This window comes from Cetorhinus maximus, chromosome 9 (assembly GCF_964194155.1).
Source record: "Cetorhinus maximus chromosome 9, sCetMax3.hap1.1, whole genome shotgun sequence".
Taxonomy (NCBI): domain Eukaryota; kingdom Metazoa; phylum Chordata; class Chondrichthyes; order Lamniformes; family Cetorhinidae; genus Cetorhinus; species Cetorhinus maximus.
This window is the reverse complement of record NC_135887.1, coordinates 135,116,602-135,142,981: the sequence shown is the minus strand read 5'-3', so window position 1 is coordinate 135,142,981 and position 26,380 is coordinate 135,116,602. Positions and strand designations below refer to the sequence as shown.

At 44.7% G+C, this 26,380-nt stretch overlaps 1 protein-coding gene across 2 annotated transcripts in view; it reads left to right on the top strand.

Moving 5' to 3' along the window:
* lrp4 (low density lipoprotein receptor-related protein 4) overlaps positions 1-24,632 on the top strand; it is a 415,707-nt gene extending 391,075 nt beyond the window's left edge. For both annotated transcript variants that reach the window (XM_078549559.1, XM_078549558.1), the window contains exons 36-38: positions 619-706; positions 2,478-2,619; positions 22,768-24,632. In XM_078549559.1, coding sequence (XP_078405685.1) covers positions 619-706; positions 2,478-2,619; positions 22,768-23,103 — 566 coding nt within the window. In that variant the 3' untranslated portion in view covers positions 23,104-24,632. The remainder of the gene's footprint in view (positions 1-618; positions 707-2,477; positions 2,620-22,767) is intronic.
* The last annotated feature ends 1,748 nt before the right edge of the window (positions 24,633-26,380 follow it).

The following is a 26,380-nucleotide window of genomic DNA, read 5'->3' as shown; positions in this document are numbered from 1 at the left end:
ACTGCTGAGCTCTGGCATTGCCGGCCAGTGTCGAGGGTGGGACCTCCTGCCACTGAGGGGGTGGAAGTCCCACCATCACCCAGTTTAAGCCACCTGCAGCGTGTTATGGCTGCGGGACAGGCTTCTTTCAGGTTCATGGGCTGCCGGACAACTTTACCCCCGGGGGCCCGAGCAGTTCCCAACCCCCCCCAAAACAACCCTACAAAATCTAGGCCATTGTCAAAAGGGCCGTGCAGAATAACTACATGATATTTGGTGCTTTACATCACTAACCCCATTGATAATTATGATAACAGTGGAGAAAATGAGAGAGAATCGAATTAAAATTCTAAAAGGATTTTTTTTGGTTCTATGATTATTCTCCCTATATTTTTCTTTTGCGGTGAATGGGTAGCAGCGGGTGTTACAGTTGCTATTCAGTGAATGGATGTTAGTAATGAACAAGTTATCTGCAGGTGAACCAATTTAAAGCATTGAATTTGCTTTATCTTCATAACACAATTGGAAACTTTTTTCAACTTTCTGATTCCCTTTTCAAGTATTATTCTGCAACAAAATAAGGTTACATTTTCTATAGGGTTTGACTTTTATTTCTTTTCATTCTGACCACTGTTACAGGTGAAGGGTTACATATTAGTTACATCGTTGGAGCCATCCTGTCAATATTGGCAATCCTGATTCTCATAGCTGCAGTTATTATATACAGGTATTATATTTGTATCTTATTATTATATACAGGTATTATATTTGTATCTTATTATATACAGGTATTATATTTGTATCTTATTATTATATACAGGTATTATATTTGTATCTTATTATATACAGGTATTATATTTGTATCTTATTATTATATACAGGTATTATATTTGTATCTTATTATTATATACAGGTATTATATTTGTATCTTATTATATACAGGTATTATATTTGTATCTTATTATTATATACAGGTATTATATTTGTATCTTATTATATACAGGTATTATATTTGTATCTTATTATTATATACAGGTATTATATTTGTATCTTATTATATACAGGTATTATATTTGTATCTTATTATATACAGGTATTATATTTGTATCTTATTATTATATACAGGTATTATATTTGTATCTTATTATATACAGGTATTATATTTGTATCTTATTATATACAGGTATTATATTTGTATCTTATTATTATATACAGGTATTATATTTGTATCTTATTATATACAGGTATTATATTTGTATCTTATTATTATATACAGGTATTATATTTGTATCTTATTATATACAGGTATTATATTTGTATCTTATTATTATATACAGGTATTATATTTGTATCTTATTATATACAGGTATTATATTTGTATCTTATTATTATATACAGGTATTATATTTGTATCTTATTATATACAGGTATTATATTTGTATCTTATTATTATATACAGGTATTATATTTGTATCTTATTATTATATACAGGTATTATATTTGTATCTTATTAGATACAGGTATTATATTTGTATCTTATTATTATATACAGGTATTATATTTGTATCTTATTAGATACAGGTATTATATTTGTATCTTATTATTATATACAGGTATTATATTTGTATCTTATTATTATATACAGGTATTATATTTGTATCTTATTATTATATACAGGTATTATATTTGTATCTTATTATTATATACAGGTATTATATTTGTATCTTATTCTTTGAAACATTCTAAAATCCCTGTAATTTTGGGCTATAGTTCCGGCAGTGAACAAGCCCCATGATGCCCCATTTCACTGACTGTGGTTCACTGGGTAAATATATTAACTGGTGTAGACCAGGGAGATGACGGGTTTGATCCTTTTTTAATTACTCCGCTGATGTTGCCCATACTGGTAATGCTGCTTATTCATTGGCAATGCTGAGCCACCTTCTTGAACCACCGGAGATCTGGTGGTGATGGTATAACCTACCTATTGGGTAAACCTGCTTTCAGCTCCACACCCATCCGACCCTCCTCTGATAGACAGTGCGTTGGCACACCCTGCACACAATGGGTATTTGCACTCTTACAAGGCATGTAATGGTTTGAGGTAGTGCAATGTTTCAATGCCAGGAGGGATGTTCCCCAGGCAGCTGCTGACCTGCTGATGCCATGGGTGGGGGCCTGCAGACTGATTGGAAAATTCCAGTTGGCATCTGATAATTGGCTTCAGTTTGCCTTAAATTCACCTCAGTGGGTTACCCGCCGCTTGTGGGTAGTCATTGTGCCCCTGATCTAGCCTCCAGGAGATTGGCTCAGGTGCAGGGATGGCACTGACATGCTGATTGGCCACCCGCCCGTCTCCGTCCTGCCCCCATTGGCTGTGAAACTCCTTCACCTCATCCAGGTTTTGTGTCAGATTCCTGGGAGATGGACCATTTCAGAAGTAAAGATGGCATCTTTTTCCTGCGCGGTACAAATAACTTTACTTTTTCCCTCGTCAGGCATAAAAAGGCAAAGTTCAACGACCCTGTTGTGAGCAACCTAACCTACAGCAATCCATCGTACCGGACATCGACACAGGAGGTGAAAATTGAAACTGTTCAGAAACCAGCTATATATAATCAGCTTCGTTATAAAAAAGAGGTAAGTTTCACCAATGAGTCTGGTTTGGATTAATATTTATTTTATCAGCAAGCTTGTAAAAAGTATATGTATTCAAAGTCAATGCCCAGTATGTTGTTCAGGGTTGAAAAGAGCAAAAAGGGAATGTCAATCAGGAAGTAGTGAATAGTAGGGAGTCTAAGCAACAGGCACTTTTACATGCATGTTGTAGTCTGGAGCTATGGATAGTGATGGTCGAGGTTCTGACGTTCTTTCCATGACATGGGCTGACCAGGAATCTCCCCCACTCTTACCACCTGCCATTGGAGTGTTGGAAGGAGTTGCAGGTTGATCATCAACCTGTTTGGCCGTGTTATGAACACACCTTCCTCGGCCATCGAGTCCTGGAGCGGGACTTGAACCCTAAACTTCTGGCCTGGAGGCAAGGGGCACTGCCCACAAGACCTCCAAAGCAGTGATTAGGTGACATGAAGTGTCAAGTGGCTGCAGGGCTGTGTGATTGGCAGGGAGATACTGCCACACTCTTCGAGTGGTGGGGCGGGAATCCCCGCTACCAGAAATATCCTGCCCCACATCACCGTTCGAGGGTTAAGTTTGATAATGTGTTGAAGTTGGAAGGAACTATTGAGTTGTAGGACACGTAATTAACAATTAGGAGTGCGTTATGTTAACTATAGCAAATGTAATTGATGTTTTTTTAAGCTGTGGCATCATTTATTCCCTTTATATAACATATTTCCCTCTGGGTGGATAACTGGGCCTAATTTGCAATGCAGATTGATGTTCTTGTGATGCTCTCATAGGTGCCAAACCGAGCTAACTTAACAACATCTTAGCAACGGTTTCTAAACAGCTCATACAGCCTCCAAAAACCTCACGACTCGAGAACTCTCCAGATTATAAACCAGCGATTTATGAAAACAAATAGTTACACTGGTTTTTAACTTAAGTAATGGGTATGTCCGAGGGTTTCTTCTCTTGAGTTAGATGGAAACCAACGTGCTTAAAAGGCTGGGAGAAAAACATGCAAATACTGACGGCACAAAAACCAGTGGCTTATTTTTAGCTGGGTCCAGAATGTACTTCCCTGGAAGATTTTGAATTTTTACATTAATAATGGAGAACGCTGATTAATTGTAAGCACTTTCATATTTCACAATTGATCATTTTTTAAAAATAAAATAAAAAAAGGAAAAACAACCTAATATTTGACAATGAGTTTCAAAGACCCCAAATCATAAGTTACCCTCTGGCCACTAACCCACCAACCGAGTTCAAACAAACTGCTCCAGACCAGTTCAGAGAGAGCTTCTTTTTACTCCAGCCTTCACAGTTCATTCATTCTGGCACACTTCACCCACTTCCCCTTCAATTCAGTTTTACCCTCTCCAACCCAGTTCAAGCTGATTTTATTCTTCAACCTGTCAGTGCAACCCTTATCCACTTGAGCAGCTACAGATCTCCTTGGCTGTCGTTCCTCTCCCCACTTTGCTCTTTGCTCTCCCCGCCCCCATTTATGCTGTCTCTTACCTTCCTTCCCTCATTTAAATCTGACACTCATTCCCCACTCCCCCATTTAATGCTGAAACAAAGCTTTTTTACCCCAAAGTGTCAGCTTCCTACCCCTTTTCCCACAAAGCCTCCGCCACCTTACCTCTCCCTTTTTTATTTCCGACTCCCTTCCGTTGCAATCCATTTTTCCGCTTTCCATTCATTCCCCCTTCCATTGCAATCCATTTTCCACACCTGCCTCCTATCCCATTCAGGTGTCACTCCGACCTTAGTGCAGACTGATTCTGGCCATTCTGTATTCTGGAGTGGGAATTTCTGTTTTCATTGAAACTCCTGCCCACTTGTGCAGTGATTAAGGATTTCTTCCATTTGGAACAGTATGTGGCTGGGGGCAATACTTAAAAGGGGAAAGTGGCCTAGTGCGTGCTCCCGAAATGCTGACTGTTATCATGATGTGCTGACGGTTGACATGCATGTGTTTCTTCCACAGAGCTGGGATAGTTCCTAGTCTAGCACATTAGTGATTTGATCCACTGGGCACTTTGGGCTCACAGAGTGAGCATGTCTGAATGCACTGCCCACAGTTCGTGATACCAGGTTTTTTTGCAGAGGAGAGAATATTATAAGCAGACAGGACAGGCTGTGCAGAATCAGCACAATGAATGCGCAAGTGAAGGACAACTAAGAAAAAAGTATATGTCCCTCTGTTGTCTCTGTTAGCAATATGTCGACATGACTTCTTGTTAAGATTGACTACTTGGGCAACATCCATGACTGGATGAAAATGCACCCAGTGAAATGGGACATTGGCAGGACAGACATTGGTGAGAAGGAAAAGAAGACCATTGGTGACAAGGAAACAAGCACAGAGTCAAATGAAGGGGAGAAGAACAAAAGTAGGACATACGATTTCCTATTCTGACCTGATAACATAGTTCAGAGGAATCTTTGACTCATCACAAGCAAAGGAGGTGGCGGGGCTTGAGAGGGATTTGAATGCAGCTACAGGTCCCTCTAGCGCCGCTGTATTTCTGGCCATCAGCCTTGGTTGCTGCTGCAGACCAGCTGAACAGAGACCCCAGTGTTTGAAGTTCTGCAAGAAAAAAAAAGCTATCTTGTGAGCTTGCCATCTCATTTTCATTGGTACAATGCCCATTCTTTCGAATCCTTCCCCGTGGACAACATTAAGGTGGCGTAGACCTGACATGACAGGGCTCTGCCCCTTTTCCTGATCTTCCTGCCCTGGGAATGGGTGTTTCTTGGGGACAAGGGTCAGGAAATCAGTCCCTCATCCTTTGATTACAGAAATAATGGTGACCAATAATGAAGATAAAAAAGCAAGGTTAAGTGTAAAGACATGCCATTGGTCACTATGGTAACCTTTAGATCATTGATTCAGGGGTACAGCATTGTGCTTAGCTGCAATCAGTGACTACATATTAATCTTTAAATGGTTAACTTGGACATGTATTTAATGGAGCCTGCTTTGTTCCTATCCACCTCTAGTCCCCATCTCTATCTTCTCTCTATTCCCAATTTGAATCTCTGAAAAGCATAATACTTCTCTGCTAATTCTGCAGCAAGAGTGTCAAGGCACATTGCGATGGAGAAGGGGCTATTTGAACTGCATCTTTTTTGTGGCATTAATCTACCCAGGCTACACTCTTTCCCAGAAAACAGAAAATAAGGGAAACTGCGGGGTTTTTCAGGATAGCAGATGAAGAAGAACAGGGAGAAGTCAGGACATGAGGATAATTCTGGCAGGTTTGGGTACTAGTGGCAGCGTTCTGTCTCTAAGACGATGGTTTGCGCCATGGTGATCACCTCTGTGTCAAGCATCACCTGGTGTGGCTCAGGAGCCTCACTCTGGCATGGCCGTCTCTGCCCCATTTGCTGCAGAGGAAGACAGTGGGGCTGAGAAGGTGCCCGATTCACTGGCCTCTGTTTTCTCTGGGCCCTCCTCTCAGCCAGCTGAACTTTGTGTTTCTGCTTCCAATGCCCTTCCAAACAGTCAGCCTCCAGAGGGCACGGCCATCAGCGACTGGCTCCCGGTTGTCATTGTCAGTTCCGCCATCTTCATGTCTCGCTTGTGGGTGTCCTCGCAGTGGAGGTATGGATACCCAGGAGGTCGTGACCCAGTGACCAGTTCACCATGCAGAAGGTCTTTGGGTATACGACCGTCATCCATTTGATAAATGTGACTGAGCCAGTGCAGCCATTGTTGGCTTAGCAATGAGTGTAAGCTGATAGAATTAGCACACTCCTGGACCTTTGAGCCCTTGTCCTGCCAAGAGATTGCAAAGATAGGTCTGAAACAGTGAAGGTAGAAACTGTTCAGCCTTTTCTCCTGCCTAGCATATGTTGTCCAGGTCTCACTACTGTAGAGGAGTGCACTGAGGCTGCAGGCTTGGTAGACTCACAGCTTGATGTTTCTCAGTCAGGTTTCTGTTGTTCCAAACTCTCTTCCTCAGCTTGGATACAACAGCTGCAGCTTTTGTGATGTGTGGGTTGATTTCAGTGACAGATTGCTGGTGATTGTGGAGGCTAGATACGTGAAGCTATCAACAGCCTCCAGTGTCACATTGTCAATGCTGATAGATGGCAATATGGCAACATCCTGGACCTGGACATGTGTTTTCATGATGCTGATGGTCAAACCAAACTCTTTACAGGCATGAGAGAGGCTGACAATTTGCCACTGCAGGTGTTCCTCAGTATGGAATGCTAGTGCGGCATCGTCAGCTTAGAGCAGCTCTGTGATGAGTGTTTGGCGCACCTTTGGGATCTCAGGCGAGTAAGGTTGAACAGCTTTCTGAGATTGTTCCTGTATGTAAGTGGACACCCTCTCTAAATAACTTAAAGGTATATGTCAGCAGCAAAGCGAAGAATATTCCAAAGAGTATCAGTGTCAGAGCACAACCCCATTTGACCCCACTGCGGATCTCAAAGAGTCCTGCTGTTGCCCCATCATATCTGACCTTACCCATCATGTTGTCATGGAAAGAGGGGATCACAATGAGCAGCTTCACTAGGGAGGCAATTTTCTCTAGCAGTTTAAATAGACTGTGTCTACTCACATGGTCGAATGCCCTGGTGAGATTGATAAAGGCAATACATAGGGGTCTCCTGTGTTCACGGTATTTCTCTTGCTGCTGCCAGACTGAGAAGATCAATCAATTGTTGATCCTCCTATTCTGAAACCAGGATTTGGGGTAGACATGTTCAGCCAGGATCTGCAGTCTGACAAAGGCAACGTGGGCCAATACTTTCCCCGCGATTCCCAGCAGGGAGATGTCTCGATAGTTGTTCCAATCTCTCCAGTCACCTTTGTTCTTGTGCAGAATCACAATCTTTGCATCACACATATCCTGGGGCATTGACTATCCCTCCAGAAGAGACAGAGAAGGTTGTGCAGATGTTGCAGGAGTGCTGGTGAGTTCATGCTTGATGAGTTCAGGTGGTACAGCATCAGCCAACTCTTTCCAGGTGTGAGAGAGTCTGTCCACTTGTTGCTGAAGGTATTCCTTGTGGGAGGCTTTGCAGCTTTGTCCATGGCAAGTGAGTCAATAACTTTGCCAAGCTCCTCCACCGTGGGTGCGATATCCAGCTCTGCTATGGCAGGCAGGCTTTCTATGGTGTCTAGAGTTTCCCCAGTGACAGTGTCCTTTCTCTCTAGGGTACAACACAAGTCAATGTCCCAGCCATCTCTCCAAATGCCTATTGCAGTAGGTGCTGACCTCCCCTGCCTTTGTTTTCAATTGAGCCGTTTGCTGATGGATCTGTTGCCTTTTATTATCCCTTTACAAATGCCCCTGATGTTCCCAGTGCCGAAGGACATCTGGATATTCTGGCAGAGTTGCAGTGCACCGCTCAATAGTCATTAGTGCACTGCCTAACAATCTGTTGGACTTTACATTGAGCGACTCTTAATCCATTCAGGGTCTCCTCGCTCGGACCTCTCTTGTAATTAATGAGTGCAGACCACTTGGCTTCAATGACAGGTTCCATCACAGTGATGTTAGCCTCGAACCAGTCAGCATTTTACCGCTCTTGCTTCCCATATGTTGAGAGTGAGGTATTGTAGATGGTGTCTCAAAGTGTGTTCCATTTCACTTCTGCACTCTGTGTGGGAATGTCGGAGAGCTCCTGCTCAATCGAGTGGAGGAACTGTTTTTTTTATCTGAGTGGCAGTTTGACTGATGTTGATACGAGGCTGGCAGCTCTGCTTTGAATGAAAAAAACTTCAAGTGTTACATCCTCCGCCTAGTACACACCAGGAGTGATCTGTATCGCAGTCAGCACTGTGGTAGCTGTGTGTGCTGAGAAAGCTGTTCAGACAGTCACGTCTGGTGATGGTCAGGCCCAACTGGTGCCAATGCCCTGATCTTGGATGACTCCAGCACACCTTGTGACACGGTTTGTTCTGAAAGAAGGTGTTAGCTACACAAGCTCATGGTAGCAGCAAAGCACAGGTAGCCTCTGTCCGTTCTCATTTATCTTCCTATAGCCATGATGTCCGAGGCACAGGGGCCATGTTTCATGGTCCGCGTCCACTCTTGCGTTGAAATCCCCAAGTAGGAAAAGATGTTCTGACTTATAGGGATTCAGCTGAGGTATGGGTAGGGACAGGTTTAGTAATCCTACAATATTGCATCTATTGTATGAAAAAGTTGTCCTCTTTTTATATATATTATATAATACATAAACAGATATCTTTTATATATTTATATATAAATATAACGTAAAAAACAACATACTGTATAATAGAAAGCACAAAACTACTTAACAATACTAAATAGAAGATTCAAAATCACTGATGTGTTGTCTTTTGGAAATCTTTTTCCTCCACTGCAGCTTTCTGGTCCATCTGATAGTCTTTCACCTTTCATTTTCTGACTTCTACTTAAAACGTCACCTCAGGTACACGTCAGCATGATTGTGTGACACCCACAGCCCACACCCAGCAACCTCCATCCATTTGACATGGGCTGGCATAATGCAACGTGGTATTTTGCAAACCTGGAAAGGGCCACGACATTTTCTGTGGCAATAACAAGTCTCTTGTTTAAAAGATACACTTATTTAACAGATCTAAAGAAATATTAACAAAGGAGAATGCAAACTCGGTACAGTGCTGTTGAGTAGAAGGTTTTAAATGTCTCCAAATTTTATATGGACCACTCCCTGAGATTAGTTATGTCATCAAATCTTACAGTCTTACACATAATAAAGTGTAAACTGCTGTTAAATGTTACCCTATATACAAGATAAATGTTATGTAAACCTATGATGATTCTTCCAATAACAATGTACATGTTTTCTCTGTTTTGCTCATGACATATTGTAGCCTAGAAAACATTTGATAATGTTCAATGTCAACAAAAGTTTTGGAAGTTTCAGATCATCTTAATGCAACAGCATTCAAAATATTTCAAACAGTTTTTAGTTCAACCCTTCTACAGTTTGCAAAATGCAAATGCTTTCATTACAAAACAATTTAAAACTCATGGCATTTTCAATCTGTTTTTCATTTTCTTTAATAACAGGATAACTGCCTGTCACAGCATGAAAACCTAACAATTTGTGCATGCAGTTTTATACTACTTTTCTTTTCTAATAGGCTCCTGTGAATCATTTTCAGAGCAGAATCATAATTATCAAACACTTTCGGTTATACTATATATTCAGTAAACAGGTGACATTAGTAACTCATTTCTTTATTTACCACCAGAAGTAATTATTTGACTTCCTTGATAATGTTACTTTGTTTTATAAACAAAATAGGGTGTATTTTCATCTTTGTCCCCCCTTGGCCTTAAGTATTACCTGAGTGCAGCGCAGAAAGGATAATCTGTTGGAGAGGATCTAACATGATTAAGATAACTACCTGATTGTCCTTCCATTGAAAGTAATTGAAGTAAATTCAAGGGGTTCTGTCAGGGGGCATGGGGTCTGTCCTGTCAAATTTTCCTATCTGTGCTCCATCCAAGTGACAATTAACACCCTGCTAGTGAAGATGAAAATCTATGCCAACATTTAGTCAAAATGTTCACTAGCTGGCCTTGACCTATGACTAATTAAATTTGGATTTAAGTAGCAAACTTAATGTAACAGCATTTTTTAAAGAAGTTAGATTGAAGTGTATTTGGCTGTATTTGTTTTTACGATACTAACTGAATACTCCAAAGCTTAATACGTACGGCCTCATGAATCTCCAATGAGAGTTGGTTGAAGAAATGAGGCTTGTTCTTAGTTGAAAATGATGACTTTAGACAACGTGAGATAAATTTATAAAACTATGAAGCCTGTGGATTCCAGCTGAAATGAAAGATAATGAGCTGTGTAGTTAAGTTGCCACAGAGTGTGCATGTGTGGATCCACCGCTCATTGTTCCCAATGAAAAGACTTGTGCGGAGGAGCGTATAATAAGCACAGATTGCGTAGGATCAACAGAATAATGCATACATACGGAAGAAAAGATAAATGGGCAAATACTAAAAAGGTATACTTCTTTTGCTGCCTAATGTTAGTGAGCAGCCTACATGACCTCTTGTTAAAAGTGATTATTATTAACATTCGTAATTGGAGAAAAATACAGCCAAGGAAAGAGCTGAGAAGGAAAAGTTACACATCAGGAGAAAGTGGAGGTGAAGTGGAAGTAAGCACAGTGCAGGATTAGGTGTAAAGGTCAGTGGCGTGCAGATCTAGCCCAAGAAGTGGCTTGTTAAAGGGGGAGACACATTTTTGATTGGATAACAAAGGTTGCTACAATGGTTATTGCAAATATTGTTCCTGTCTGCATGAGTGTTTAGAGGGGGAAGAACAAAAGATGAAAGATGGGAGGAGTGCTGTTGGCTTACATCACCCGCCATTACCATAGAGACCCACACTGACCTGTCCAGGAATGGCAGAGAACTGCCTTTAGAGACCACCAGGCAGGTGCCATCTGCTGCATTCGGAACTGTAGGAGTTTCCCAAAGATTTAAACATGTCCAGTTACTGAAGGTGTTGGCCAGCAGAGAGACTGGAGAAATTATGGGATTCTGCTTCAGTTCGAACTGGTTTATTTGAGAGGGAGTTTGTATGGAGATTTTCAAATGGCCGTCAGTGCGGTTTAGACTGCTTTTTATCAGCATTAAACTGTCAGTTGTCTACAAACTTTCAAAACGCATAATCAGGTTTAAAGACAAAAAAGTTCTAGTTATAGTCATTTGGTAATACAGAACTTGAGCATTGCTGAAAGAGACATTGGGCAGGATTTTATGCGTCAGTGAGTGGGGGCGGGGCCCGCTCACCAACGCATAAAATAACGCGCGGTAACATTGGGGGGAGCTCCTAACGTCACCACGCCCCATTTATATTTTCAGGTAGGCGGGGGCGCAGCGAAATCAGCTGCAGGCCCGCCGACCTGTCAGTGGCCAATTGAGGCCATTGGCAGAGGCAATTAAGTAATTAAAGGACCTGCCCGTCCAACCTTAAGGTCAGCGGGCAGGCCAGGAGCCCCGGCGCGAACTAGAAAAAACATGAAACCTCGTCCACGGGCGGGAGAAGTTTCATGTAGCTTTTAAAAAATTTTAATAAAGTTTTTGTGAAAATTATGGACAAGTCCCAACTCAGGTGACATTGTCACATGAGGGGACATGTTAGGGAAATTTTATTTTTCCATTTTTAGGTTTTTGACATTTACAGCCGATCTCCCTGAGGCTGCACTTAGCCTCAGGGAGATGAGTGAGCTTTTCCGTGCGCATGCTCGAAAGAGCACACTCTCGACTTTGGGATTTCACCCCCCCCCCCTCCAAACCCACACAGGGAGTGCATGGCACTTCTGTGCGGACATGACGCTGGGCGGGCCTTAATTGGCCCACCCACGTAAAATGGCGCCGCGCTCCCGATCAGAAGCGCACTTGTGCGCACTGGCCCTTCAACTCCTCTCCCCCCCCCCCCCGACGAGGGGAAAATTCAGCCCATTGTGTCAAAGCTTTTTGTCTTGCACTCATCAGGACAATCGCAAGAATACCAATGCCAGGGGAAGAAACAAATTTATAAGAAGGGAGTGCTGATTGGTTGGCAAATGGGCACTGATTGGTAGAAGCATTGCCGTGGAGAATGCACCAGTTAATGGTAATTGACAGTTAACTGCCAAGCATTGTTGAAATTTTAAACCTGGCAACTTGACTCTGTTGACCATTTGTTGGTTCATTCCTCAGGGCAATGCCTCTACCAATCAGTGTCCACTTGCCAACCAATCAGCACTCCCTTATACAGCATAAAGTTGTCACTTCCCTGACATTGGTATTCTTGTGAATGTCCTGATGAGTGTAAGACGAAAAGCATTTTTCAGCAATGCTCAAGTTCTAGTTACGTTATCCACTGGGACAAAATTATAAATTGGGGTAGACGGGGTTGGGAAGTAAATTAAAGAATTGATTAAAGAAAGAAAATATAAAAATTACAAGAGACATGAAGGAGCCAGTCAGTGTGGTTATCACAAGTGGTAATTGGTAAATTTCCATAACAGTTATCACCGTCTTAGTGTTGAGATACAGACAGCAGGGTGGAGTAGCAACTGGGAGAATCAGGACTAAAATTAAAGTAGAATGGAAGAACCCAAACTGTCTTCAGTTTTACTACATGTGCATCAATATGAACCAGTGTTCCAGAAGGTATTAAAAAGGCTCATTCGTTGATAGCAGATGGCGTGTCCAAGTAGCAGTATTCTTTTCATAGCCTCACGCCTGAGGTGGTTAGGGTAAACAAGTTAACATACTTTTGTTACTGCTACCCAGAGTCTGATAAGGCATGCGTCGGTTTGGTAACTGGAGGTTTTGCTGAATAGATGACTAATGTTGTAGGTGCAAAAGTTTTCATGTCAATTCTTTTTCGTGCTTCTGTGGCCCATATCTTTGTACTGCTCTTCTATAATTAGCAATGCGTAGCCATAAAATGAAAAGTTACCAAGACTATATTTAACTGTGCTACTTTTTCAATCTGTAATTAACCAGTTTGGGTTTGCCCTGAACTCTGTGTTTATTTTTCCTCATGTCTAGGAAATTGGATTTGATTTTTACGTTTCCATGAAAGGAATATTCCTGAATAGAGAGTTGCAAATGGAATTACTCTTGAATCTGACAATTATATACTTGTACCAAATTTTTAAAAGAAAATTCATAAGGTGGGGTCTGGGAAAAAAAAATGCTTTCATCTCCTGAGAAACTACATAAACAATTATTGAAGCATATAAGGGAATAACATGCTGATCTGGATTACAATAAAGCCACAAAATAAAATGGGCAACAATATTGGCAAACGACGATGCAGAACAGCAACATTTAAAATGGTGTTCAACAGAGCCAGTGTGGAATATGTCACTAAAAAATGAGAAGAAATTAAACATAAGTGAGACACCATGGATAAATAAACAGAAAAGAGAAGAAAGATCTCATATTATATATAGTGGCTTTCATGACCTCAGGACATCCCAAAACTCTTTACAGCCCATGAAATGCTTTTGAAATATTGTAATGTAAGAAACGTGGCAGCCAATTTCTCTGGAGCAACAAGCTCCTCCGGACAGCAATGTGACAATAACTAGACAAACTGCTTTTGTGATGGCGATTCAGGGATAAGTATTGGTCGGGACTCCTGGAGTTCCTCATCTGCTCTTCTTCAAAATAGTGGCAAGGAATCTCGCTGCACTGCCGCAAGTGCCGTACAAGTACACAGACCACTAAAAGTTGCAATTCAGGTCAATGTGGCCAGAACAAAAGCAAACAAAGCACTAGGATTTATTTCTGGAAGGATAGAATTGAAAAGTAGGGAAGTTGTGCTAAATTTGGAGGATGGCGTACAGTTCTGATTGCCATATTGTAGAGGGTGAAAAAAAAAGATTCACGAGGATGGTCCCAGAAATTCGAGTTTATAACTATCGGGAAAGAATGAACAATCTCTTGCAAAGATAAGGCTGAGGGGTGATCAAAGGTCTTTAAAATTATAAAACGTTTTGACAGAGGAGACACGGAGAGTGTTTCTACTTGTGGGGAAGAGCAAAATAAGAGGCCATCAATAAGATAGTCACCAAGAAATCCAATAGGGAATTCAGAAGGAACTTCCTCACCCAGAGAGTGATGGGAATGTGGAACTTGCTACCACGGGCAGTAATTGAGCCAAATTGTATAGATCAGTGCTTCCTAAACTTTTCCCAGTGCAACCCCATTTTAATGCCTCAGACTTGGTGTGGCCCCAGAGTTTTTGAGGGGTGAGAGGGATTCAGTTTTTGACTGGGGGGGGCAGGGGGGGCGCTAAAATAAGACAAAACAGCAGGATAGTAACCATCATTATTTTATTAAAATACCAAAAAAAAGATGGGACACTGTTCGATGCCATTGTCAGAAATAAACTTGGAAAGTAGAGGAAAGGAGTTATTGTTCAACTTCAGCATATTACTCTTCCAAAATGCAATTTTCTTCACGGATGCTGTGAAGAATTCATTTTTACATTCAGTTCCCAAGTATCTCTGTGACATATGCAAGGACGCACATCATGTTTTGGTCACAGAGAAAATCAACAAAATTCCATTTACTTTTGGCAGTCGATTGCAAATGCAAGCAGTTAATCCCTCTGTTCCAAACACCTTTTGCAAACACCCTCCGTCATGTAGTCCTCAGTGTGAAGCAGCAGTGCATTACGATCAGACCCCACGTCTGTACACAGCTTTGCAAACAGATGCGTACGAAGTGGATGAGGATAATGTAATTCATAATAGATGTGACCCGGCGCAGTACGTCACCTAGCTCTGTGCTCAGTTCTTTCATTGCCAGTTGCACCTGTGAATAATGCAACGAGTCCAGGTAGCAGCTGGAGCCATTCTCTGCACCAAGACGCACAACAGGCCTGACCTGCGGCCTTGCCAAAGCTGGAGGACCATTGGCACAAAATCCAAGCGGGCAATCTCCGGGAAGGTTTGTGTGCCATGTGACACGCTGAATATTCCCTGTGCCTTTTCATGTTCGGGAAGTGGGAGGCAAAGCAGAATATGTTCAAGAATACTATTTACCTGCATGTATCACATAAAAGCCAATATGTGTGCATCACACCCCTTAGTGTTCACCTCCATTTGAAGAGGAAAAGCAGGTGTACGTTTCGGGTGCCCCACCGGCATTGACCCCTGATCAGCTGCAAGTGTCACAGCTCCTCACTTCATGGTGTTGTTTGAGAGGGGCGCTGTAACAAGTTTCTTTGTTCCTCTCCAGACATTATTTGAGCTATTTTGATTGCAGCAGGTTAAAGTCAAAAGTTTCTGCGATTGCTGAAGGCTTCTTGGCCTGTGCAACCTGATAGTTCACCTCAAAAGATGCTCTCTGAGCTTGTTCGGAGATGCTGACCGTCCTCTTAAAGTGAGATTGTTGCTGCAAAAGCTCCTCTTTCCGCTGTTGGGAAAGTGACTTTGTTTAATTCCCTGTGAATAGTCTCCAAGGCCAGGATTTTACTTATGGTGGGCGGGCGGGGCGGGAGCAGGCAGGGGCGGGAGCAGGCAGGGGCGGGAGCAGACAGGGGCGGGAGCAGGCAGGGGCGGGAGCAGGCAGGAGCGGGGCGGGAGCAGGCAGGGGCGGGAGCAGGCAGGAGCGGGGCGGGAGCAGGCAGGGGCGGGAGCAGACAGGGGCGGGGCGGGAGCAGGCAGGGGCGGGGTGGGAGCAGGCAGGGGCGGGGTGGGAGCAGGCAGGGGCGGGAGCAGGCAGGGGCGGGGTGTGATCAGGCAGGGGCGGGAGCAGACAGGGGCGGGGCGTGATCAGGCAGGGGCGGGGCGTGAGCAGGCAGTGGCGGGAGCAGACAGGGGCGGGGCGTGATCAGGCAGGGGCGGGAGCAGACAGGGGCGGGGCGTGATCAGGCAGGGGCGGGACATGAGCAGGCAGGGGCGGGGCATGAGCAGGCAGGGGCGGGAGCAGACAGGGGCGGGGCGTGATCAGGCAGGGGCATGAGCAGGCAGGGGCGGGAGCAGGCAGGGGCGGGGTGTGATCAGGCAGGGGCGGGGTGTGATCAGGCAGGGGCGGGGCGTGATCAGGCAGGGGCGGGAGCAGACGGGCGGGGCGTGATCAGACAGGGGCGGGGCGTGATCAGGCAGGGGCGGGGCATGAGCAGGCAGGGGCGGGGCATGAGCAGGCAGGGGCGGGGCATGAGCAGGCAGGGGCAGGGCGGGAGCAGGCAGGGGCGGGAGCAGACAGGGGCGGGGCGTGATCAGGCAGGGGCGGGGCATGAGCAGGCAGGGGCGGGAGCAGACAGGGGCGGGGCGTGATCAGACAGGGGCGGGGCGTGATCAGGCAGGGGCGGGGCATGAGCAGGCAGGGGCAGGGCGGGAGCAGGCAGGGGCGGGAGCAGACAGGGGCGGGGCGTGATCAGGCAGGGGCGTGATCAGGCAGGGGCGGGAGCAGACAGGGGCGGGGCATGAGCAGGCAGGGGCGGGGCATGAGCAGGCAGGGGCAGGGGCGGGAGCAGGCAGGGGCAGGGGCGGGGCGGGAGCAGGCAGGGGCGGGGCGGGAGCAGGCAGGGGCGGGGCATGAGCAGGCAGGGGCGGGGCGGGAGCAGGCAGGGGCAGGGGCGGGGCGGGAGCAGGCAGGGGCGGGAGCAGGCAGGGGCAGGGGCGGGAGCAGGCAGGGGCGGGAGCAGGCAGGGGCGGGAGCAGGCAGGGGCAGGGCATGAGCAGGCAGGGGTGGGGAGGGAGCAGGCAGAGGCGGGGCGGGAGCAGGCAGGGGCGGGAGCAGGCAGGGGCGGGAGCAGGCAGGGGCGGGAGCAGGCAGGGGCAGGGCATGAGCAGGCAGGGGCGGGGCGGGAGCAGGCAGGGGCGGGGCGGGAGCAGGCAGGGGCGGGGCGGGAGCAGGCAGGGGCGGGAGCAGGCAGGGGCAGGGGCGGGGCGGGAGCAGGCAGGGGCGGGGCGGGAGCAGGCAGGGGCGGGAGCAGGCAGGGGCAGGGGCGGGGCGGGAGCAGGCAGGGGCGGGAGCAGGCAGGGGCAGGGCATGAGCAGGCAGGGGTGGGGCGGGAGCAGGCAGAGGCAGGGCGGGAGCAGGCAGGGGCGGGGCGGGAGCAGGCAGGGGCGGGAGCAGGCAGGGGCGGGGCGTGAGCAGGCAGGGGCGGGAGCAGGCAGGGGCAGGGGCGGGGCGGGAGCAGGCAGGGGCAGGGGCGGGAGCAGGCAGGGGCGGGAGCAGGCAGGGGCGGGAGCAGGCAGGGGCGGGGCGGGAGCAGGCAGGGGCGGGGCGGGAGCCAATTAAGGCTCGTCCAGCATCATGTGTGGCCAGTCACGCTCAGCGCTACCTGTGCGGGCGGCGGGAAGGAGGAGGGAGAGTCGGGGCCTGAGGCACGGGAGCTGCCTCAGGGAGATTGAATAGACAATAAAAAACTCCAGTAAATGATGTAAAAGTTTATTCAAACATGTCCTCTCAGAGTTGGGAAATATTTGTAAAGATGGGGAAATTTATTTAATTGTTTTATAAAAGCTTCAAAAAAACCTCCTCCTGCTCATGGATGAGGTTTCCTGAAAAACGCGAAGGCTGCTTGGGCTATTTTGGCTGCCCGCTGACTTTAAGGTTGGATGGTCCGCGTCCTAAACCAGTTTAATTACTTTCTTAATGGCCTGAATAAGCTGTCGAGATTTCGGCGAGTGCACAGCCGTCTCCGGCGCATGCCTGCTGAAGGAAATATCGAAACGACCTCGGGGCGCACGCCCAACGTCATCGGGCGGTCATTTTACACGTCAGCGTGTCGGCCCCACCCCCGCACGCCGACCGGGAGATTCAGCCCCCAAAGTGTCTCTGAAGCTTATTTGGCTTCTTGCTTTCAATAGCCAGCACTTGTAGGCAAATGAGGCCTTTCGGCCTTTCTTCAGGTTTCACTGAAACTCCTGAGCCTGAGTTCACCTGGAGCATCATCAACTTTCCGGACACATTTCCTACCTTCATATTCCTCATTTCCAGAGCAGTCAGAAGGTTTGCTGTCCATGGTGTGACCTGCAAGTACTCACCACAGTGAGCTCTCACTTAAAGCTGTAGCTGTTTTGCTGAAAATTGCGACTTTTAAGTGGAACGACTTTAAGTGAATCACATTTTCCCATAAAACCCATGTAAATTGATAGGTTTCTCCTCATAAGAAAACAAAACATTCAACTACCCTGTTAAGTTGAAATACTTTACATTGCTAAATTCCTATAAATATGATATAACTTTTAAAATATAACATTTAAAAATATAATAGTTGCCAAGGCAGCTCATCACTTACCGGCCTCTCTCCCACTTTCAAAGGCCAAATCTCTTCAACCCTTCACTTCCCTGACCCACCGTCCCCGCTCTTCACTTCCCTGACCCACCGTCCCCGCTCTTCACTCCCCTGCCCGACCGTCCCCGCTCTTCACTTCCCTGACCCACCGTCCCCGCTCTTCACTCCCCTGCCCGACTGTCCCCGCTCTTCACTCCCCTGCCCGACCGTCCCCGTTCTTCACTCCCCTGACCCACCATCCCCGCTCTTCACTCCCCTGACCGACTGTCCCCGCTCTTCACTCCCCTGACCCACCATCCCCGCTCTTCACTCCCCTGACCCACCATCCCCGCTCTTCACTTCCCTGACCCACCGTCCCCGCTCTTCACTCCCCTGACCCACCATCCCCACTCTTCACTCCCCTGACCCACCATCCCCGCTCTTCACTTCCCTGACCCACCATCCCCACTCTTCACTCCCCTGCCCGACTGTCCCCGCTCTTCACTCCCCTGCCCGACTGTCCCCGTTCTTCACTCCCCTGACCCACCATCCCCGCTCTTCACTTCCCTGACCGACCGTCCCCGCTCTTCACTCCCCTGACCCACCGTCCCCGCTCTTCACTTCCCTGCCTGACAGTCCCCGCTCTTCACTCCCCTGACCCACCGTCCCCGCTCTTCACTTCCCTGACCCACCGTCCCCGCTCTTCACTCCCCTGCCCGACCATCCCCGCTCTTCACTCCCCTGACCTACCGTCCCCGCTCTTCACTTCCCTGACCCACCATCCCCGCTCTTCATTTCCCTGCCCGACTCTTTCCTCTCATTGCTTCCTTTCATGTTGAGCAGGGAAGCGAAGAGTGGGAGAGTCTCAGGGAGCAGGAGAGGCTGCTCCAAAATGGCACTGATTGGGTCACGGATGCTCCATCAGCCCCGACGCAAGACAATGCTGAATGGAAAGTGAAAGTCCCGACACCACGTGCCTATAATGGCCCCTCTGTTCATGATGCTAAAGTGAAACAACAGTGAATGAGGCGACTTAAAACGGGGACTTGCTTGTCTCAAATCTCCCTCAGACTGTTCAACTGCAGATTAGAAGCACTATGCTAATGAGGAGTTCTCAAGTTTTAGACATGCTGAGACTATTTCCTGGCCCAATCCTTCAATTACATCATGACCTCCAATCGGGATTCCTGTTGAAGCTGCATGTTGGGAGAAAGCGCGTCATGGGACGTCGGAGCCAGTCCCAGGATGGAGCTTTCTCCACAGCCGCCACTATGGTTTTGTACATTGTGACCCCCAAATTTCATCCCATGACCCCATTGGGGGTCCTGACCCATAGGCTGGGAAGCCCTGCTATAGGTGCAGTTTAAGGGGAAACTGGATACAAGGGAAAGGGGAAAAGAGCAATACTGAGAGTTACATGAGGCTCAAGTGGAGCATAAACGCCAGCATGGACTAGTTTTGTACCTTTTTTGTGCTGTATATCCTATGTAATTCTATGTAAATTACATACTCTAATCTGTGATAATGATGCATGATTCCTCCGTGTCCTTCTCACCTTCGCTGCATCCTTTGACATGGTCAACCACACCATACTCCTCCATTACTCTTCTCAGTTACCCAGCTTAGTAGAACATGGCTCTACCCTTACCTATCCACTCATAGCTAGAGAATCTCCCACAATGAATTCTCTTCCCAATCCCACACTATTACTGCAAGTACCTCAAAGATCTATCCTTGGCACCCCTCCTGGTCCTCCTTTCTGTGCTTCCCCTCGGTGCCATCCACCGTTACACATGAAGATGAGGCACTACATTTACGATGTGAAACCCAGTTTTACTTCCCCACCACCTCACTGCGCCCCTCCACTGCCTCAGTCTATGGTCACGTTGGGGGTGGATGAAGCAGATACACTAGACCCAGCAGGTTAAGTGGAAAGGCACCAGCAGTCCTTGGTTCCTTTCAGCTACAGGGTTTCCGGAGGCAAAGTTAAATTTAAAAACGGTGGTTAATTCTGAGGCGTGCAGCCTCGATATAATTAAGTGACTAATCTATCCCCTGTGAGCAGGTTGATTGCCCACCTCCCCGGTCTCTTCCCCAGTCACTCCTCCACTTCCATTAAAACAGGAAGTGGGCAGGTTGGGTTTCAGATTTTTTAAAAAAATTCTTTTTACACCTCACCTGTTTCGGGGGGGGTTAAAATTCACCCACAGGCTTCGTATATCTTCTCAACTAGAAATGGTGCCTGTCACAAGGCTACAGAAAAAGAATTCTTCCCAATTGCTGACGTCCTTCCCATGTATGGGGTTGTAAGAATCTGAAGTGTCACATCTGTCCTCTTGGCTGCCGGAATCTGTTCCCGAGTGACATCCGAAGATCAGGAAACTTCTGAGGAAAATGAAAACCTTGCTGATATCATCTTAACATGGGCCTTGAATAGCTGTCCAGCTCTCAACACTGTTGTAGGCAGGAGCTTTATTTAAATGTTTAATGGGATCCAATGCCTGTTGTAGGACAAGGGTGTGGATTGGGGGGGTGGGTGGTGGAGGGAGTGGATTTTTGTAAAGCCATAGACCAGCTGTGCACACTGCACACGCCCTGCCCAATGCTTGCTGGCATGGAACAGCATAAGCAATGGTCCTCAAAGGGACTGCTACAGACCACTCTTGAAGTAGCCAGAATTTTTCTTTACCCATTTGTTTTTGTGGACACAGGAGGAGCAGTCATAGGGAAAACAATCTTAGAAAAAGATCAGGGAAGTTTTGCCACAGAATTGAGTAAAACTACTGTGAATATTGGACTGTGGGTAATCCATAGAGCGAATCAGTGAAATTGGCAAAATGATTATACAGAACAAGCAGCATTTGCCCTCTAACTATCTGTCTAAGCACTGAGTTACAATTAGGATTCTAATTTTGTACTTTGTTTAATTTGCTGCCATCGGTGATTATTAACAATACTAGCTCAAACTACCAAGAGTTAGCCTGCTTGTAACCATAATGTACATTTAGATGAAGTGTGTATTAGGCCTGAGCAAACTAGTTACATTAGTTTATAAATATAGTGCAGAACCAGATATGATTTTGCAAAGTACTGACAGCCACTTTATTTTATGCATGGTACATAGTTCTTGCAAATAAATAAGCTGGGCTCTTGTCATACATTGCCCCCAATAAAGATGGCAGCCGCGCATATGCCCTGTTGCACATTGCCCCCGATAAATATGGCCACTGTTAACCTGGGCCTACCATCAGCATGCAACTGGCCGTGCATAGCGTTAGCAGCAAATGCAGCCATTTTTATATGTTAGAAACTTAGGTCACTGGACACCGATAATGTTCTACAAAAATGTAGATGGAAGCAATTAAAATCAAGTTAAATAAGGAAATGATGTATCAGAAATATTTGCATACGTCCATGCACAAAAACAAAATACTACAAATGCTGAAATCTGAAATAAAAGCAGAAAATGCAAGAAATATCCAACAGGAACAGGCAGCATCTGCAGAGGTGGAAACAAAGTTAACTTTGAGGTCATTCATTTTTCATCAGAACCAGGAGAAGTTAAAGATTTAACAGTTTATGAACAAGTACAGAATCATGAATAGAGGGAAGGGAGAGGAGCGGAGAACAAAAGGGAAAGTCTGTGATCGGTTGAAAGGCATTAATTAAATGGTGAAAGGTGGTGATGGTGCCAGGCAAAAGGGAATGGTAGTGGGTCTAGAGGACCTGCAAGTGGCAACAGCAGAACCAGCAGTGTATTTAAGACCGAGATAGATAGGTTCTTGATTGGTAAGGGGGATCAAAGGTTACAGGGAGAAGGCGGGAGAATGGGGTTGAGAAACTTATCAGCCATGATTGAATGGCGGAGCAGACTCGATGGGCCGAATGGCCTAATTTCTGCTCCTATGTCTTATGGTCTAACCATTACCAGCACCTGCTGTCTGAAAAAGTGGAAACAACCAGTAACTATCTGAAGTTATTGAAATCAGTGTTGAGCCTGGTAAGTTGTAATGTGACTAATCTAAAAGTGCGGTGCTATTCCTCAGTCTTATATTGAGCTTTATTGGAACGGTGCAGGAGGCTGAGGGTAAGATTGTCAGAGTGGAAGAGGGAGGGAGGGAGAATTAAAATTTCAAGTGACAGGAGGCTGAGGTCATGTTTGCGGAGGGAATTATATATATATATATCTCCGAGGGAACTCCATCACAAAACTATTGTGTTAGAATAGAAACTATAATACAAACAATTGAAAATTGTGTGTGTGTGTGTGTGTGTGTGGAGGGGGCCACGGCTGGTGGGAAACTGCTTGACATGAAATTTGAATGCTTGGGTCAGCTTGTGATGCATTCATTGAATAAATTGAGTTGGCTGTAGGTTATTGAGTACAGAATCCAAACGTTTGCCTTTTTTCTTTTTCAGACAGCTACAGATAACAGTTACACAAAAGGAAAGATAAAAATTGTTGAAGGCATCTGCTTGCTGTCGAACGACGACATGTACTGGGATGACTTGAAACAGATTAAGGTCACGCGAGGAGGAATTCTCCGAGATCATGCCTGTATGAAGGCAGAAACCCTGTCTATCCAAGGCAGCACAGACTCACTCGGTGACACAGAGACAGAACAGCTGCTACAGGATGAACCACTGTCAGAGTGCAGCAGTGTAAATACAAGCACACAGGAAAGAAGCGGCCTCCCCTTGCCTGATACCGGCTGGAAGCACAATCGCAAACCCTCAACTGAAAGTGAGGTTTGATCGGAAAAAGCTTCTTTTTTTTTTCTTTCTCTTATGTTCTATTTAAAATATGTTTCTATGGCAACCTCAGACAGTGACTGGGCATGCTCCAGACAGTGTGGGGGCTCAAAGTCTTTGGAAAAAAAAACAACTCAACAACTCAACTGGAAGCTGTGTGGTACTACAGGCTGTCGCTAGCTACTCTGGAAAGCAACACAAGTACCTAACAAGACTGGATAGAAGCCAAGGGATCATACTCTCTATAAGTGTTTTCAAAATGTCTGATACACAACTTTAACATTTGTTTTCTAAAATTTGCATTAAGTATGTGTCTGGTTAAAGCATGAATGTACAGATGGTTATCTGTCGCATGCGTTGGCCTACTTTTCTACTGTGGAGGATTTTGCTATTAAAATGGATGTAATTCTGTACGTGGGTCAAAGTAATCTTTTTGGAAAAGACTTTTCACGCTGTCTGCAGGCTTCTCATATCTTGGTCTCTTGAGGAACCGTATGAAAATCCTTGTAGTCTCAGGTAAGACTTCTGTACAGAAGGGAGAATAGTGAAAGGACATATTAAATTAACCCTTTCATCCCCACTTTGACATTCGGACACAGCTGAAGTTGTCACTGTGACCTGAATCACTGTATTTTCCTGATACTTTGAAAGGGGATAAAGAAATTGGCACACAATTGTACAGAACAAGCAGCATTTGCCCTCTAATTATCTGTCTAAGCACTGATTTACAATTAGGATTCTAATTTTGTACTTTGTTTAATTTGCTGCCATCAGTGATTATTAACAATACTAGCTCAACCAAGCTACCAAGAGTTAGCCTGCTTGTAACCACAATGTACATTTAGATGAGGTGTGTATTAGGCCTGAGCAAACTAGTTACATTAGTTTATAAATATAGTACAAATCACCTATTCTACAGGCAAAATGTGTTGGGTGCAAATGTGGGCGAGAATTCAACATTTTATATCAGACCTGAAGATGTATCTCAGTGTTATTTTATGTTATTAAGTGGCAACTCAGAGCAATTTGTGGTGAACAGGAGTGATGTTATCTGTGGGGAGCAGACCACATTACTATAAGTAACTGAAGTGAGAGGTTACCAATTGGAATTTACATTGAATTTCAGTGACAAGAACTCTGGTGAGTATATTGGGGGAGAAAATGAAAATCAAATCACCTTTTAAAAATTTCAACTAAAATTCAAGTATCAAACAACAACAACTAAATTAGACGTTCAGTTATAATAACAGATGAGATTGTTTCTACCTGTTTCTACTACATTTAATAGTGATGCTCGGTAACTTGAATTTAGACTTTTAAAGGAGTAGGAATAGCTAAGTGGAGCACCATAAGTACAAAGTAGTTCCCATAAAGGTTCTTCAATTTAAGAATAAAATGTATCTCATAGGAGTTATCATTAGTGACTAATTTTCCCTCCCATGAAGACTTACCCCTGTCAAGTATGCCCCCCCTGTCAAGTATGCTCTTTAAGGCCCCTTCAATAACTTGTCACAAGGGCAATCTTATGTTTACCCTGAATATCCACTTACTTGCATGGAAGTCAGTAACTCAAAATGGTTCAGAGATCAGTTTGGAAGCTCCTGAATAAACAAAACGTGTGTAAATCAAGACTAAAGAGGAAGTGAAATAGTCCACTAAATCAAAGCTATTCTACCAGGTAGGAGACATGTTCTGTATTAGTTTTGTTAAAATCACTGGCATATGTTTCACTGGAAGAGTTCCTTGTCACCTTTGCCTTTTTTAAGTGTAGGGCACAATGCTGTTAGAACTGTAAAGTGAGATTGTCTTGGGCACTTCCAGCCTAGTAGACAGATCATCACTTGTATAATTTAGCAGAAAATTAGGAGGTAAAATTTGACTGACGTTAACTCAGACCTGCCAGCAGCAGTGAAATATACAATAGGCTATTGGAACCACCTAATTTCCACCGAGCATTTTGCTGCTGCCTGATTGCCTGCTGTGTTACAAATTATTGTTACTTTGAATAAGAGAGCAGAAAACATCTTTGCTTCCTTAAATTTCCAGCAAGAACAATTGAGTGACATTCCCCATCTAGCTGCATATGTAGAACATTAAATTGATCTCCCTAATTAAAGTCGCTTTTTTTCCAATCAAAAGATTATGGTTTAATGACTATGTAAGTGTTTTGTGATGCTACCAGTATCATCTGGATTATAATGACCTATTTATCCTGTGCCCAATCCTTGCTTCATAAAGAATCTGAAAGGACAAGAGATTCAATTTACTTCAAATTTCCATCAATACCTCAGCATTTCAGCTCTTCATTTTCCCCCCTCTAATTCCTGTAACACTTTTCAGAGCACCACATTTACTTGCTATTCCACAACATTTTCATCTCTATTCCACGAGCATTGTTACATTGTCTTTGTAACAAACTTTGAAAGGTCAGCTGCTTCATTAGTATGCTGTTTGCATGCTTATTTTGATTGCTGCTTTTACAGTGTCGCTTACTATCAAACAAGGAAGGAAAATTGTATCATGGTCAATTGGAGTAACTAAATGGATTGAAAATTGAGTTACTGCCAGGTTTGCCATTTCCACCAGGTGATGGAACAATTTGTTGTTGACAAAAATCCTGCTTGTTCTCTTTCCTTCCTAATATTGAATCAGTTTTTTTTTTGCCAACAAGTGGTCAATGCTGGAAATAGAGCCAAGACTTGAGGGTGTTTTGTTGCAAATCACACAGCTTGGTTTATTTGCTTACAAATGCATTCTTTGACCAAATGACTAACTTTTAACCTTTTGAGTGCCTGCCGCTTAAACCTCAAAGTCTGATATGGTGCTATTTTACCCAGACCACAAGTTTGGGCCATTGTTCTTGATTGTCTACGCATTTAAACTTGCATTTTAAACATAATAACTGGATTATTAATCGAACAAAGCAACTTTCTATGATATAATTATGACAAAAGACTTTAAATATGTAAATATGTGATAAAGCTCCAGAATTGTAAAAAAAATAAGACATAAATTGGGATGCACCTGAAAATGATTTAGATTTTATTCATGGTTAAATAAAGAATGACTCAAAAGCTTGTCAGATTCTTTTTATCGTTACCAATGAGCAGAATACCAGGATAATGAATATAATTACTTTTGTGAGGAAGTAATGCACCAGGCTTTTTAACCCTTTGAGCACTATGTTATCATTTTATAGTATATATATATTATATATATATATATATATAGATGCTGTATCTCACCATCCTCTTTTGTAATATTCAATTTTCTAACTTCG